Below are 16,978 nucleotides of genomic sequence, written 5' to 3'. Positions count from 1 at the left end.
GTATTTCCTTAATTACTATTTATGGTGAGCATCTTTTTATGTGTTTATTTGCCATTTGTGTATCTTCTTCATTGAAGTGTCTAATAAAATCTTTTTCCCGTCTTTGTATCTGGTTATATGTCTCCTTATTGCTGAGAAATACATGCTTTTTATATATGCTGGATACAGTTCCTTTATCACATATATAATATATTTACCTCCCAGTCTGTAGCCTGCCTTTATATTTTCTTTTCTTTTCCTTTTTTTTTTTTTTTTTTAGAGAGGGAGATGGGGGGGAAGAGAGAGAATCTTAAGCAGACTCCCCAATGAGTGCAGAGCCCAAAACAAGGCTCGATCTCGCAACCCTGAGATCATGACCTGAGCTGAAATCAAGAGTCAGACACTTAACTGACTGAGCCACCCAGGCACCCCATTGCGTTTATATTTTCTTATCACTGACTTTTGAAGAGCTAAAATTTCAGTTTACCAATTTTTTATTCTATAGTTCATGTTTTTTATGTCCCACAAAGAAATCTTTGTCAAACCCGTACCCATAAAGATTTTCTAAGCTTTATGGTTTTAATTCCTATATTTAGGTCTATGACCTATTTGGGGTTAATTTTCATATACTGGGTGTAATTGAGGGTCAAGATTCATTTTCTTGCCTGTGAATATCCATTTGTTTCAGCACCATTTGTTGAAAAGACTATCCTTTCCATATCAAGCTACAGTGGTACACCTTCTATATCTTTGTCACCCTTTACCAAGGTGCATTGCTATTGATGTTCAACAGGTCTGCCAAAGACTGACAGAATATGGAGTTCATTTTCATCGAGTGCACCCTGAGAAAAAGTCACAAACTGGAATATTGCTTGGAGTCTGTTCTAAAGGTGTCCTTGTGTTTGAGGTTCACAATGGAGTTCGCACACTGGTCCTTCGCTTTCCATGGAGGGAAACCAAGAAGATTTCTTTTTCCGTATGTCCATTTAAACTCCTTTTCATTATATTTTAAGATATGTGTTGTCAGTTTCAAATGTAACATATTAATTGATTATCCTTAAGTAAACTTTAGACCCTTCTATTCAGTAGGGCTAATACATTTTAATACTTTTTTTTTTCATTTTAATACTATTTAACTCTTCTTAGTTGTAGGAAGTATTATGGAGATCTTTATTTGGTTTTAGTTTTCTCAGGAAGTGATTTTTAAAAGAATAATATACATTCCCAGCTGGTTACATGCTCAATTGACTTAGTTGAATTACAACCAAGTTGACTTTCTATTAATTCAGAACTTATTCTGGGATACTTACTTCTCACATGGAGAAACCCCTCTAATGTATTTTTAAAAATAATTATTTTAATCCTCGTAAATTTTGTCTAGCTCAATAATGGGCTCCTCACAGCAACTATGTTTGAATTTTAGCAGTCCAGAGATTTATTGGATTTTATGAACTAAAAACTTTTTTATTTAAAGATTTTAATTTATTTATTTGACAGAGAGACAGTGAGGGAGGGAACACAAGCAGGGGGAGTGGGAGAGGGAGAAGCAGGCTTCCCACTGAGCAGGGAGCCGATGCAGGGCTCGATCCCAGGACCCTAGATCATGACCTGAGCCAAAGACAGACGCTTAACGACTCAGCCACCCAGGCGCCCCTAGGAATGTTTTTAATGTCCCAGAACTTTCTGCAGTTTTAAGTTTTAGTGTATATTCCATATGGAGGTAAAGTTTTAGAATATCATGTTTATGAAAGATAGTAAGCCATAAAGGCATATTTTGATTTTGGAAGTGGTTGGAGTGTCTGAACATTGAAATGCAATTGAGAAGCCCCAGAGGTGAATAAAAAAATATGTTAAGATATTTATTTGTTTTCCTTATGGTATTAAGAGACTACTGACATCTCTAATTCATATTTGGGCTGAAATATGGTCTCACTAGAACACTGTTTGTAAGGATATCAATCTCAAGGTCCCAACTTACCCTGGTTAATTTTCAACCTAGAGACCTTTGAAATCAGTTCTAGACTTGATGGTTAGTTGGTTGGTTTCCTGCGAAACCCAGAGGTACCACTAAGATTACCAGATGATAATGTGTTCTCTCAGGAAAGCCCAGACAGCCTAATCTTCCCAAGATTGTCAAGACCAGGAAATTGCCCTGGTATAATTTACCTTCCCCAATGGAAATGCTAGCACAGCAAATATCGGTAGGAAACCTTAGATTAATTAAATACAAATCTAATTTGGACCATTTTAGAAAAGGCAACAAATCAAATAAATTGTCTAGCATTCAGCTCTCTATTGTTAGCCAAGCCATCACACCAGCCCTGCCATATATAGAACTAGCTTTGATTAGCTCATTTTTAAAGATCTCCAGTAATAGAGAATAGACCACATTCCCATGCAGACTGTTCTTGTGTTTAACAAAACTTGTTTATCCCGAAGTCCCTTCTCCAACACAGAGGTCTTTTTAACCCTCATTCCCCCCACCCCCCACTAGCCTCTGGGGAGATAGAAATGTCACCCTCCTGGGGCGCCTGGGTGGCTCAGTCGTTAAGCGTCTGCCTTCGGCTCAGGTCATGATCCCGGGGTCCTGGGATCGAGCCCCGCATCGGGCTCCCTGCTCCACGGCAAGCCTGTTTCTCCCTCTCCCACTCCCCCTGCTTGTGTTCCCTCTCTAGCTGTGTCTCTCTCTGTCAAAAAAAAAAAAAAAAAAGAAATGTCACCCTCCTTCGCCTTTCTCATCTTTCACAATTGAATTCCCTTGGACACATTTCTTGTCCATTTTATCAGTAAATACTTAGAATCAATTATTCTTGTAATTTGTTTCAAACCTGTACAGCTTTACAACTTTGGAGAAAAATATCCTAGGGAATTACTTGACAGTGGTTATGTTTGTTTGGAAAAAAAAATTCCCCAACTATTTGAATCGTCACTGTGAATCGTCACAGTAGTATATCGTCAGATATACTACTGATAGTAAAGAGACTAGTTTGATTATACTGTTTCTTTTAACTCCTCTTTAATACTTGCTGATTTCCTTTTTTCAGAAAGAGAGAACAGGGTCCCTGAGATTTCATTGGTAACATATCCAGCTAGAATATAATAACCTTATTTTGTTTTTATTGCATTGATTGCATATACTTTTTTAAATATTTTATTTGTTTATTTATTTGAGATAGAGAGAGAGCATGAGCAAGGGCCAGGTGCAGAGGGAGAGAGAGAAGCAGATACCCTACTGAGCAGGGAGCCCCGTGCAGGGCTCTATCCCAGGATCCTGAGATCATGACCTCACCTAAAGGCAGATGCTTAATCAACTGAGCCACCTAGGTGCCCCTGATTACATATTTTTAATAGCTGGATTCTATTTATGGCAAGTGGTACTGGTTTTCTATTTATAGCTGTGATAAAAAGTTTAAGTGAATTTATATAAGCAAAGTCAATTTAAAAATTTATAAATTAACAAGACCAGAAATTATGAAGAAGGCACCTGCATGATTGAAGTTTGAGTAATATTCTGTTATTGTGTCATTTATGAGCCTCACCAAATTTGACTTCTCTGTGACTATTCCTGCATTTGAAAACAAGGGACATGAGTAGATAGAGGGAATAATTTACACAGTAGAAGCAGCCGAGAGCTGGAGTAAAATCTAATTGGACTTAAGCAGTTCTCCAGAGACATTAGTCTTAGATTCCTGGCATGCTGAATGCTAGTCTTTTAAGATGTACGAATCATCTGCAAGCCTCACCACAGAGGTTGCAACATTTTGGGATGCCCTCTTACACAAGAGACGTTTATTTTTCAAGAAACATGGAAGAGATAACACTAATTGATGGTTCTCCTGTTTCCCCTGAATTTGAATGCAAGAATCACTCTGTCTCTAAATCTTGATGTGTTTTATCTCTCATCCCAGCAGCCATGTTACCCAGTGCCTCTCTATTCCCACATTTTCTTTTAACTTTTCACAATTTCCATCTCAGCCCTCAGGCCACCAGAATTCTTCTTGACAGAATCACAGCTCTTATATATTAATAAATCAATTTTTGTTGAATTTCATTTTCTTACCCAAGAAGAACATATTTTTGTAATGTCTTTTTCAAACAGTTATGGTATTTGTAAACACTGCATGCAGTAAACTCAAAATATCAATAATCTCATTAAAAGAACCTTTTCCCTTGCTGGTATAGTATACTGTCTGATTTAGGCTACAATCTCTGAAAGTGACAAATGATATTAATTTGATTTATTTGCTGAATCCGTTATAATAACAGGGTTCTATTTTTCTATATTTATATTAGATGCAGGTCAAGGAACGCTCATGCCGAATGAGTGTTAAATGAGAAATAAAAATAATATCTGTACTTACTTACTATTGTTTACAGAACTTAGTTATGTGTCGGGAAAACGTCCTAATTACAACACCCCTGATTAATATTGTAGAAAAAGAAAATCACATTGCAAAACACATCAGATGGCATAAAACATGCCTTCCAGACAGACAGCAGTAAGGTGTGCCAGTACCTGCTGCACCTCTGCTCTTCCCAGCATAAGTTCCAGCTGCAGATGCGAGCGAGACAGAGCAACCAGGACGCCCAGGATATTGGTAAGGAGAAACAGAGTGTCAGATGCTCAGGGTACGAGCGTGGTTTTTGCCACAAATTTTAAAAGAACTTCCAAGTCTAGAATGAAAGTTACAATGTGTATAGACGTTAAATGACTAAGTCAGCTTTATATAAAGTGCCACAAATGAAGCCAAGATTTCAGCTTCATTTTGGAAACTGCGCCCCAGAGCAGTCAGGGAGCACCTGTTGAAATGTCTGTTTTGTGCTAATCATGAGGCTAACTGATGTAAATATGGTATTTGGGTCCAAGTGTCTACCCATAGTGAAGTTACATACTCTTTGGGAAGGTAAGACCAACATACATGAAATAATAATACACATCGGAGGGTCCAGCTTTTAATAACAGATTATATCATACAGACTACATGATCTACAGTAAGAAGAGAGGGAGATCAGAGGCCAGAATACTCCAGTGGTGACACTTGAACTGGAATTTGAAGGACAAAAGTAACTAAGTAGGTTGAAGATAAATGGGAGGGGTTTCCAGGTGAGGGTAAAAAAAAGAAACAAGGCAGGGGGCAAGGGGCGTATGCACCCAGTGATGTGTTACATAGTATAACAGTTTGGGGGTGGCAGATTTCCCACCTGTTAGTTTTACTGGAGTGTGTCCCTCTTCAGCGACTGAGATCAGTAACCCCCATACCCAGTATAAATGGTCAGAAGAGTGATTTTAGTTCCTTTTGAAAAGGAACGAGCAGAAGAAACTAATTCAGCTCTGAAAAAATATATCTTCATCAGAACTGAAATATTTAAAACTGACTCTGCAAGACCACATGAAGAGATTAAAGTTATACAAAATCTGGTTCTGCATAGTAAATTCTTATAGACTTCTGTGAAATACTCAGAAGAATTAGATTTTTCAACTTAATGGAATAGCACTGATGACCTTGTGTAGCAGAATCCTGTGAATTCTGTATCCAAACTTTCTCACATCCTGAAATATTACAAAAAAATGTATTCCCCGTAGGATCAGACTTGGGTGATGGCAGCCTATGAATAGATGTTTCTCAGCCTTTCAGAGTCAAGACGGTAGGGGTGTATGCTTATTAAAAATGAAGATTCCAGAAACCTACCTGAAACTTGGTGAATCACCATCTTCGGGTATTGGGTCCCTGGAATCTGCATTTTAACAGGCTTTCTTCAGTAATGGTTTTTATGCATGCTAAAATATGGTAACTACTGCTGTAAAGTAATCTCATTATTCCTTTTCTTTACCTACTTTGCTCTGCTAAAAAATTGTATGCTCTTACATATTTTAAAAGTGCAGTGAAATATCAAACTTATTAGAGCTATCAGTATTCATACTTGGACTAATACTCTAGTCAATAACAAACCAAAATTGAACAATTGAAGGTTGCATCATTACAGACATAGTATAATGTGCTATTATGAAAAATATCAGAAGACAAAACTATGAAGCCAGCCTTTCTTCCTCAGCATTTCTTATACTGAAGAACAAAATAGTGTAGTAGTTAATTAACAACATGAACTCTGGAACCAGATGGCCAGGATCCAAACCTTGCTCTATTACTTATAAGCTCTGAAACCTTAGGTAGGCACTTAAACTCTGCCTTAGTTCCCCATCTGTAAAATGATTATCATAATGATAATACCTACATTGTGAGGTTGTTGTGAAGATGAAATGAATTCATACATGTAAGCACCTTAAAGGTGTCTGGCACAGAGTAAGTATTGAATAAATACTCATTATTGTTATCATCACCATCATCAATATTGTCTTACCACTACTACCACTACTAATAGTAGTATAATGACCCCATAGGAAAGTAACTGACTTCTAGGAGTCTCATTTTCCTCATCCATGGAGTGGGAATACCCTATGTATCTCACAGGTTTCCACCAAGGAACACACAGCTGTGTATCCTTGAACTCATATGTGAAAGCCCTTCAAGATGGTATTATCTACAGCTTTTCCCAGATTTTGTTAAACCTTCAAAGGAATTATTTTTTTGCTTAAAATGGCTTAGAAGTAACTACCTGCCTACTTAACTATCTGTATTAGACAAGTGAAAATAACTGGTGTTGTCTGTAGGAGGTTGATGGGCTGACAAATGTATGTTACTTCTTTGCATCATAGAATGTTGGTGCTAGAAACCTAGAGGCCTTTTAGTACCAAATTTTACTGATGAGGAAACAGGTTCAGAGCATAGTGTCTCACCTAAACTCATAGAGGTCAAATGAGGCTGGAACCGTGATCTTTTCATTTCGATTTGATGAAAAAACTAATTTGCATAGAATGAACTTAAGATTAATAATCATTTATTGAGCACTTACTACTTGTAAGAGATGATGCTGGGTGCTGTGGAATAATAGAAATCAATGAAGTCGCTCTCCTCAAAAGAGCATACAGTTAAGTTGATGATATAAGGAAATATCAAACAGTACAAAGGACTGAACAATCGCACAAGCAGAGGTTAAGTAGTGTGGATGGCAGATTCTGTGTGGAACTAGCCAACCTTTGAGTTCAAATCTGAAACACTAGTATTAGGATGTAGGCTCATTCTAATGTCCTTTCCCATCCTGGCAGTCCATATTGGAGTCTTTTCCAGGTGAAAGGGATAAAGGACAGATCAGATAAATTGGTAGTTTATGCTCCCATCCAGTGAATATATGCACCATTTTAAGTCTTACCCAGGACTAGGCTATGAATGGATTTGACTAGCATAATCTTGGATATGTTTACAAAACAGTCCGTCCCTTTTTCTGTCAAGGTGTGGTCTACATTTCCTTAAGGGTGAAGAAACCTGTTGGGTATAAAGGTATATCCTGGTAGTTGAATCTGTGTAAGACTAAGTTTTGCATCTTTAATTACAGTCTGCTCTCAAAGCAAAAGAAAATGGAAATCATGTTATCTGCTCTAATAAAACTGTATTTTAAGCTAAAGATCATTCTGAGAATATTTAAACCAATATTTTATTTTTATTCTCATGTTTTAATTTGGTGTCCACTTCCAGTTCAGTGAAAGGACATTGAATTTTCCTGTTGACAATGAAACATGTTTATTTAAACTTCATTCTGATGCATTTTAAAAATCTCCTGTGTTTTTCTATCTCTTTATGCGTGAGGTGAACTATTAATTATTAATCTTTCTAGGAATTAGAAAGTAAATGAAGCAGAATCTAAAGATCTGAGTCAGCAGCATTTGATCTTTTCTTTTTAAAAGGAAGTTTTTGCAGCCATGGTGGTCAAGCTGTATTTCCTTATAGTGTGCAACAAAGGGTTGATACTTTCCATTGGAGGCATCAAACGGGGAATGCCTTGTAATGTGGATTACCAGTGCATAAACTAAATCATTTAAAATTTTGTGCTCCTGGCCCTTTACTTACATGAAAGGATTTTGATGCTAAAATTCTGTGATACAGTGCTTTTGTTAATAGGCTCAAATGCTCAAATACTGCCATGACATTGGCTCTCACAAAATAGAGTAAGCCAAGCACTTGTCATAGAGTATCTCTAAATTTAGCCTCTAAAAGACTTTGGATGTGTATTTAGGAGTGAAAGGAATTTAAGCATAATGAGAACCCCAGCTCCTTGATCATGTTTATTAACAGAAACCAAAAAAATGAAAGAAGGCAAGTAATACTTGATTCTCCCATGGCTCCTGTGCCTCAGTCCAATCATGAAAAGTCAACCAAGTGGGAAGGTGAGATTGGCATAGTAATGAAATAACAAAAGAAATAATTTTCTGTAAAAGCTTTTTTTTTTTTCCCTCCTCTTTGGTAACAGTTTTATTGAGACATAATTCCCACGCTCTACAGTTCAGCCACTGAAAGTATACAATTCAGTGGTTTTTAGTATATTCACAGAGTTGCACAATCATCATAATCTACCATGAGCTTTAAAAAATATAATAATACTCAACTTTTTCTCTGGGCAAAATTCTCCTCTGCATAGCTTCTTTTTCATGTCAGCTTGTCTAGGCTCCATCTCTCCCTCTCCCCATCCCTGGCTTGCAGGGATTTTAGCAGAGACACCACTGGGATTGAAATTTCTGTGTCAGACGTTATTTTCACTTTTAACTGAGACCCGTAATTGGGAATTCAGAGTCAGCAAGCTTGAAGCCCAAACATTATTAGATGCTCAGGACTCATTAGATGAGGTAGAAGATGCTGACCAGGCCGTGGCTGTGAGAAAGCTACAAGGATGGAGAGATGGTTTGAAAACCAAACTCCTTTTTCAGATCCTTGCTTGCCACACTTGGAAAGCTGCTACTTAACGTTGGCAATCAAAACAATTAAAAACTGCATGCTGTTTTATTTATCGAAATAACTCTTCTCATAAAGGTACTGCGGTGTTTCCATCATGTAAAGCCATCCTATTTCCTTGTAGAGAGAGCTTCGTTTAGGAGCCTGAATCTCCAAGCAGAGTCCGTTAGAGGATTTAATATGGGACGAGCAATCAGCACTGGCAGTCTGGCCAGCAGCACCCTGAACAAACTTGCCGTTCGACCTCTGTCAGTTCAAGCTGAGATTCTGAAGAGGCTCTCCTGCTCAGAGCTGTCGCTTTACCAGCCATTGCAAAACAGTGCAAAAGAGAAGAGTGACAAAGCTTCATGGGAGGAAAAGCCTAGAGGGATGAGTAAATCATACCACGATCTCAGTCAGGCCTCTCTCTACCCTCATCGGAAAAATGTCATTGTTAACATGGAATCCCCACCACAAAGCATTGCGGAGTTGGTAGGAAAACCATTACACCAGATGGCAAGATCTGATACAGAATCTTTGGCAGGATTCACAAAACTTAATAAGTAAGAACATAATTACCCAACTACATATTATTTGTAAATTCTACATTTCATACATTTGTTTTTGTTTTGACGTTTTATTATTTTCACCATATTTTTTTACATTGACACATCCCCCTCCTACCTTCCTTTTCCCTCTTTAGTTCAAAGTCTGTTGCAAGTTTAAATAGAAGTCCTGAAAGGAGGAAACAGGAATCAGACTCCTCATCCTTTGAAGACCCTGGTCAAGCATATGTTATAGGTCAGCATAAACAAGCTTACCTTCTTTCTCCCATACCTCATGCTCATGGTGAGATGAACGAAATAATGTTAGTGACCAATATATTATTTTTGCTTCTATGTCCTAATTGCCAAAGCTGCTTTTGAATATGAAATTTTAGGCTACTTAAAATGCACCAAGTCAAATCAAAAACTGATTTAACAGGTGATTACTTCAAGGCACAGACTGTTACTTCACTTTCTCTTGGTCACAGTTAAAAACTGTGACAGTCATACTGAGAGAACCCAGACAGTCTGGTACCATGGCTTTGGACAGTCTTCCTTTGGATTTTCCATACAAGCCTGTGGCAGTGGGCTCCACTATACTGTATTTTTTAAAGAAAGGTTTATTTAGCGTACTTTCAGCTTAGCATGAATGCAGTTATCTCTCAAACCAGATAATTTTTATGAAATGTGCTGCGGTCAGTAGGTGGAAATTCTTAGTTGATTTGAGGTTTTTTTTTCCAATTCTCCCAGCTAGCTGAGGCATATTAAGTATGTAAGTAAAGAAGTTTATAAACACATACTATCTTATGAGATAAATAGTTCAATATCCTGTTGCTTTATGCATCTTAAAAGGGAAATGCACTGGAATCTTACAGAAGAGTAGATATTTAAGCAGAGAGGTGTGAACTCAATAGGAAACAGCTGGGGAGACAAAAGAGAAACAAGGACACCCTCTTCTGCTGCTGTTTTACCGTAATACTAGTTAACTCTCACTTAGACCAACGATCGTTTAATCCTAATTACACAAAGTTAAAAAATATTTTTTTACCTGTAGTTGGATTGAATATCTGTGGAGTAAATGAAAAGAGAACTCTATAGTTGGTAGATATTTACAGAAAGCATCATTACTTTATTAATGTAGGCTTCCACAGCTTTCAGAGATGATACTAGCATCAATTTAAATTGAATTGGTGAAAAACTTTCAAGAGATAAAAGGCAAGATTTCACCCTATAGGTCACTACCTTATGTGTTGAACATAGCCTAAGAAGACGCTAGTTCAATCTTTTAGAAAATACTTTTCAAAGAGTATTCATATATAATGGGATCCCATATAGATTCTAAGCTATTTTCATTAGAAATGCTTTCGTCTACATAAAAATCCATCACATACCAGATGTAGAAGAGTAAATATTTCATTGAAAAACACAGATAGAATAAAACTCACTCATGAAAGAAAATTTATTTTCCACATATGTTTTTTGATTAAGATTATTCATTCTTACTGAATATTAAATTTTCTTTTAACATTTAAACAAATGCTTTTAAAACTCATTTCAGTTTCATCATTTCATATTTGACATATCAAAATGTCATTGCCAGAAACAATACATTTGTGTTTAAATTTATTCTGTAAAACAAGCTGATATGCTTAACTTGGACAGTAGAAATAGTAAATAAGCCCATTGTGGGAAGACATTTTTCTGGGTGTAAATTAAAAAAAAAAATGTTGCCGCCTTAATGTTTTGATTTTTATGAATTTAACAGAAATTACTAATATAGTATCTGACCATTTTATAAACTGTCTAATAATTTAATTTATACCACAGGAATGACTTTGCATAGTTCTGGAAATTCTTCATCCCAAGTACCCTTAAAAGAAAATGGTAGGTTTACAAAATGTTTTCCCCCTCATTTCCATCATATCTTTTCTCTTGTACCTTATGAGATAGTCTTGGACATAATATTGAAGAGTCTTCAATTCCATGCTAAGGATTTTAGGTCTTACACTGTAGTCAAAGGAGAGTTGTATTTTTCAGCACCATGGTGATGTGATGGGACCTGTGATTTATACTAGATGATGAACTAGAGAAATGACAAAGTATAAATAAGGACACCTGGAAAGCTAAGATAGTTCAGGTGTAAGATAATCTTGATTAAAGAGTCTTAACTTAGGCAGTTATTTTAACTGAGGATGCTTGAGCTGGATCTTGAGATAAAAGGACGAAATTCAGACAGAATGTTGTGGATATGCATTCCAGACCAAGGTCATAGTGTGATCAGGCAGGGATACAAGTGAGAGGGTAACAGATTCAGGGAACTACAAGGGTCTCAATATGGAGACTTGGGGCCAGAGTGATGCTCGAGAACTAAATAGGGACTAGCTCCGAGTCTTATCCTAAATATTATGGAAAGAATTTGAAGGGGTGCCTGGATGGCTCAGTCGGTTGAGCATCCAACTCTTGGTTTCAGCTCAGTCGGTTGAGCATCCAACTCTTGGTTTCATAGGATCAAGCCCACATGGGGCTCCATGCTCAGCGGGGAGTCTTCTTGAGATTCTCGCCCTCTACCTTTGCTCCTTCCCCCACTCACGCATGGGTGCTCTCTCTCTCAAATCTTTTTTTAAAAAAGAATTTGGGGGTGCTTGCATGGCTCAATCAGTTAAGCATCTGCCTTTGGCTCAAGTCATGATCCCAGGGTCCTGGGATGGAGCCCTACATGGGGCTCCCCACTCAGCAGAGAGTCTGCTTCTCCCTCTCCTTCTGCCCCTCGCCCTGCTCATGTGCTGTCTCTCTCTCTCAAATAAATAAAATAATTTAAAAAAAAGAATTGAAGACTTTAAGTGTTTACAGTTTAAAAGGAGTCTAAGAAGTAACAAAAGTGTAGGAAGAAATTTTGTGTAGTGACTTGAGTCGGTAGATTCAAATTTTTTCGTTTAGATTATAAAATACTCTCATCTACATTATCTTATCTGATCTTTCTAACAACATTCATGGGTAGAAAGAACATATTAATAGTGTGTATATACAGCTTTCCTCCAAAAATGTTTCAGCCTTACCCTTAAGTTTAGTTCTAATTTCCTGAGAGCTAAGGCAAAAATGAAGGTATGAGAGTGGGTTGAACCCTATGAAACTGCAGTTTTTGTAGGTTAAAACTGTCAGACACCAAGTGCTATTTTGTATAACTTTAATTTTCTAATAGAAATACCCACAGCAATTCTTCAAGAGAGGAAAATTTTTCTTGGAAGTAAAATTGAGTCAAAAAGTAAAAATATACAAAATATCTTAAATACTTAGCAAATGAAGGATTTTTTTATCCAATTTTTTTTAATGTATCCTCAAAAAATCTGAGGGCATACAATTGAAGAATAAATCAGTGAGCTTAAATTTGGGCTTAAGTTACTAAGACCAGGGCAGCTGGGTGGCTCAGTCAGTTAAGCGTCTGCCTTCAGCTCAGGTCATGATCCCAGGGTCCTGGGATCAAGCCCCGCATCGGGCTCCCTGCTCAGCAGGGAGCCTGCTTCTCCCTCTCCTTCTGCCTGCCGCTCTGCCTAGTTGTGCTCTCTCTCTCTCTCTCTGTGTCAAATAAATAAAATCTTAAAAAAAAAAAGTTACTAAGACCATGATATATAGCTTTATGATGACCAAATGTCTTGCATGGACTGAATTTAGAATACCTCTGTGCCTAAAATAGCTCAATTTTAACAAGTCCATAATGGTAAAAATTTTGACTAATGGTTATTGAGTGCTTACATGTGCCAGGCACTGTTCTAAGCACTTTATGTTTAACCCCTCATTTAATTCCCACAACAATCCTATGAGGCAGGTGCTAATTTTATTTCCTTTTCACAAATGAGAAACCAAAGCATAGAGAGGTTGAGTTGTGCAGAAGGTCATGGAACTGGCAAGTGCTGGAGCCATGATTTGAACACATGATCTCTGTTTCCAGAGCCTGTATTCTAATCTACTCTTTAGACTGTGTGCTAGCATAATAATGCCTAATCATTTGTAGGTATTGTTTCTCCAAGCTAAACTTTTGAAAGAAGCTGGATAATAATCTATTAAAAGATGAAAACCTGAAGTGTGTTTAAACCTAGGTTCTGATGGAAAAGAGTATGAATTTACAGTGGACACCAAATGAGCAACATGTGCAGGGTAGTTGCTCTGTTTAACCCTTCAGAAACCTCATCTTTGGAGGTTAGTGCCCCCTGCTGAGGAAGGTGACCAACTCACCTGCCTGTGGAGATGTACCCCAGTTGGCTTGCAGACAAGTTTGTTTTCTTCGAAATTATCTTGGAATCTGCCCACGTAGTCCTGATTTAGTGCTCTGTTGAGAATCAAGTCTAAGATTCACACAATAGAACATGGAAAACACATTTTTCCAAAGAAGGTAACTGAGCATCCAAAAATTAAATTACTTGTCCATGGGGCGCCTGGGTGGCTCAGTCGGTTAAGCGTCTGCCTTCGGCTCAGGTCATGATCCCAGGGTCCTGGGATCGAGCCCCGCGTCGGGCTCTCCGCTCCGCGGGAAGCCTGCTTCTCCCTCTCCCACTCCCCCTGCTTGTGTTCCCCCTCTCTCTGTGTCTCTCTCTGTCAAATAAATAAATCTTTAAAAAAATAAAAAATAAAAATAATAAATTACTTGTCTGTGAATCAAATATAGGACTTCTTATTCTAATTTTAGTGTTCTTCCTTGCTGGTCAGGATTATGAGAAGACAATTAGAACTTACCATCAGTTAATACTGAATTATTCATCATTTAATACAAGAACCAACAAGTAGAATTCAATCTTAACCTTTTGTGACTTTCAGAGACCCTTAAGGAATGTGAAACTTGACAAAGAAGATAAAAGAAAAAAAGGCATGAATCTTCTAATAAAACAGAGATATGGGAAGGTTTACAAACCTCTGATTGTGATTTCAAAAAAAAAATGTTCCTTAATCTTTAAAAAAAAAGTCACACACTTCTTAGAGTATTTCTTCCCAAGAGAGTAAAAACCAAAATAAAGAAAATGTAGAACTGATGCAACAATTATGTAAAATTGGTTTTCAGTGTTTCTTATTTTACTATAAATCAGGATTATTATATAATTGAAAAGTAACTTTTAGCTAAATTTGTCACCTTCCTTCCTATCCAAACCACAAAAATGGGGTCAAACACTGGACTCTTAAAAATGAGATGCACTGTTCTTTAGTAAGTGCATACACTTACTTTATGAATCCCTAAATCATTTTGCGGATTAGAATATTTCATGCATTGGACTTTCAGCCCGTAAGGAAGGTCTCTCCTTATATTTGTATGCAAAGATATTCAGTGTATTCTAATCTTCAAAAAAAATTTTTTTCTATTTTTCAGGTCTACATTTCTCTGAAAATTAGTGATGTTGATCAGTTATCTTTTCCTGTGTGTTGGCCATCTGTCTTTTTGGAAAAGTGTATAATGGGGTCCTGTGGTCATTCTAAAAAAAAAAAAAAAACGAGATGCAAAAAACTCATGTAAAGTAGGTTATTCAAGGGCAGAGGAACCTGGTACAGACACTGAAATAAGCTTTTTTCCCCAAAATTAAGACTGATTATTGGGGCGCCTGGGTGGCTCAGATGGTTAAGCGTCTGCCTTAGGCTCAGGTCATGATCTCAGGGTCCTGGGATTGAGTCCCTTCTCCCTCTGCCTGCCACTCCCCCTGCTTGTACTCTCCCTCCCTCTCTCTCTGACAAATAAATAAAATCTTTAAAAAAAAAAAAAGACTGATTATTGTCCTTGTGAACAATCTCAATTCCAAGTAACAAAATGTTACGTAAAGAGATTTTAAAGCACTTTGCTTAGTCAAATGTCAAGGACAAATATAATGTTAATGCTAGATTTTTCCATGTAAGTCTTAATTAGAATACATATAAAATTAAAAATTATAATAAAAATTGAAGTCCGAAGTGCTCACAAAAGGATTCAACAGATACAGGAACTAACCAGAAGCAAAAAATAGAGTCAACTAAATTGAGACTGAAAGGAACTTTAAAGTATATTCAAACTAGCCTTTACGTTCTATGGGTGAGTTCAGTAAGTCCCAGAGATGTTATGTGGCCCCAATTTATTCAGCTAATTAGTGCTGGCACGGAAATAAAACACCAAAGTTTCCATTATTATCCCCCAACCCTACCATTGGAGCAGTTAGTATATTTAGGTAGTATAATAATGAAAAATACCTATCTTTGTTTTTATATCAGTATGGTGCTGCTGACCCATCATCTCCAAGATTTGAAATGGGTCTTTTTCCGTAGAGTGACTGATGGATTTATCTAGAGTCTCCTCCACCTACAGTCCATTTCCTCGTAGATTGGGTGGCATGGAGCTTCCTGATACTTGAAAAGGATCTATATCTATAACCAACAGAATCAGTTTTTCTTGCCAAAAAAATTGTTGACTCATACTCGGATTGATTACAGACTTTGGCCTTATCAGAAATATGTTCTTATTAGGAAATTTAGTTTAATTGTAGATTTATCTATCATTAGTATGTACAGTTACTTTAGTCAGGGATTATATATGTCCACATGAACGTTAAGAGAGATGAAAAAGGCAACACAGAAACAAATGTGTCTAATACACAGAGGGTATACAATTTTATTTTCTAAATTTTACATTTAACAATTATTCTAAAGATATTTCCCAGGTAAACATTATTGGGAATGACACCAGCATGTGTTACTTAAAGAAGTGGAAATTTCAAGTTGAAGCTCTTTTTCACTTTAAAATATTCATAGAATTTGCTGTGTTCCTGGAGTATACTGATGGGAAAAGAAAATCCTTTTAGGATTTAAAAATTTGTACTCCTTCAATATTAAAGTTTGTTTTTATATAATCATACAAATACCTCAGAAATCTCTTGGTTCTTGAAATATCTGGCTGCCTTCCTTTGAGATTCATAAATTCTATTCATATCTTTCAGTTTACTTGAGTTGTCCTGTACTATTTACCTCAGATACTTCCTTCTCTGTCATTTTTTTTTTTTTTTTACCCAAAGGGAAAGTATTGTGAACATCTACATGAATAGAATACATATAGAATACAAATAGAAACTGGAGGGCACCTGGGTGGCTCAGTTGGTTAAGCACCTGACTTCAGCTCTGGTCATGATCCTGGAGTCCCGGGATCGAGTCCCGCATCGGGCTCCCTGCTCAGCAGGGAGTCTGCTTCTCCCTCTGACCCTCCCCCTTCTCATGTGCTCTCTCTATATCTCGTTCTCTCTCTCTCAAATAAATAAATAAAATCTTTAAAAAAAGAAAAAAAAACTGGGCATGTGCACAGTACTGTGGAGTAACATATAGCTGCGTGCCATCCTGCCTTCTTTCTGTGCTCACATTAGTAACTTCACTGCATATCAGTGGGGGTGCGGTGGAGGACATCCCTGTTAAAAAGAGTGGGTTCAAAACTTCCCTTCCAAAAGAATATTTATCTCTGCCCTGCTCAAGTCTTGTACTATAGCCAAACTGATCTGTAACATTTCTCCAGGACCCTCTCTGCCTTCTTTCCATCTCAACTTTTGCTAATGCCATATATTGCTGTATAACCATCTCCATAATCCACTTATTAAAATCCTACCCCATTTCCTTGAAGTCTTTATTTCTGGCAGGAAGAAG

At 37.1% G+C, this 16,978-nt stretch overlaps 1 protein-coding gene across 1 annotated transcript in view; it reads left to right on the top strand.

The window, feature by feature from the left end:
• Nucleotides 1-16,978, top strand: part of PTPN13 (protein tyrosine phosphatase non-receptor type 13) — a 203,483-nt gene that overhangs the window by 135,741 nt on the left and 50,764 nt on the right. Inside the window, exons 16-20 of the mRNA XM_081813137.1 lie at nucleotides 773-955; nucleotides 4,415-4,577; nucleotides 8,947-9,364; nucleotides 9,505-9,602; nucleotides 11,174-11,230. Coding sequence (XP_081669263.1) covers nucleotides 773-955; nucleotides 4,415-4,577; nucleotides 8,947-9,364; nucleotides 9,505-9,602; nucleotides 11,174-11,230 — 919 coding nt within the window. The remainder of the gene's footprint in view (nucleotides 1-772; nucleotides 956-4,414; nucleotides 4,578-8,946; nucleotides 9,365-9,504; nucleotides 9,603-11,173; nucleotides 11,231-16,978) is intronic.

Source organism: Leptonychotes weddellii, chromosome 2 (genome assembly GCF_054177405.1).
Source record: "Leptonychotes weddellii isolate Sample4059 chromosome 2, ASM5417740v2, whole genome shotgun sequence".
Lineage (NCBI taxonomy): Eukaryota > Metazoa > Chordata > Mammalia > Carnivora > Phocidae > Leptonychotes > Leptonychotes weddellii.
Note: the sequence above shows the minus strand (reverse complement) of the source record. Positions and strands in the feature narration are given on the sequence as shown.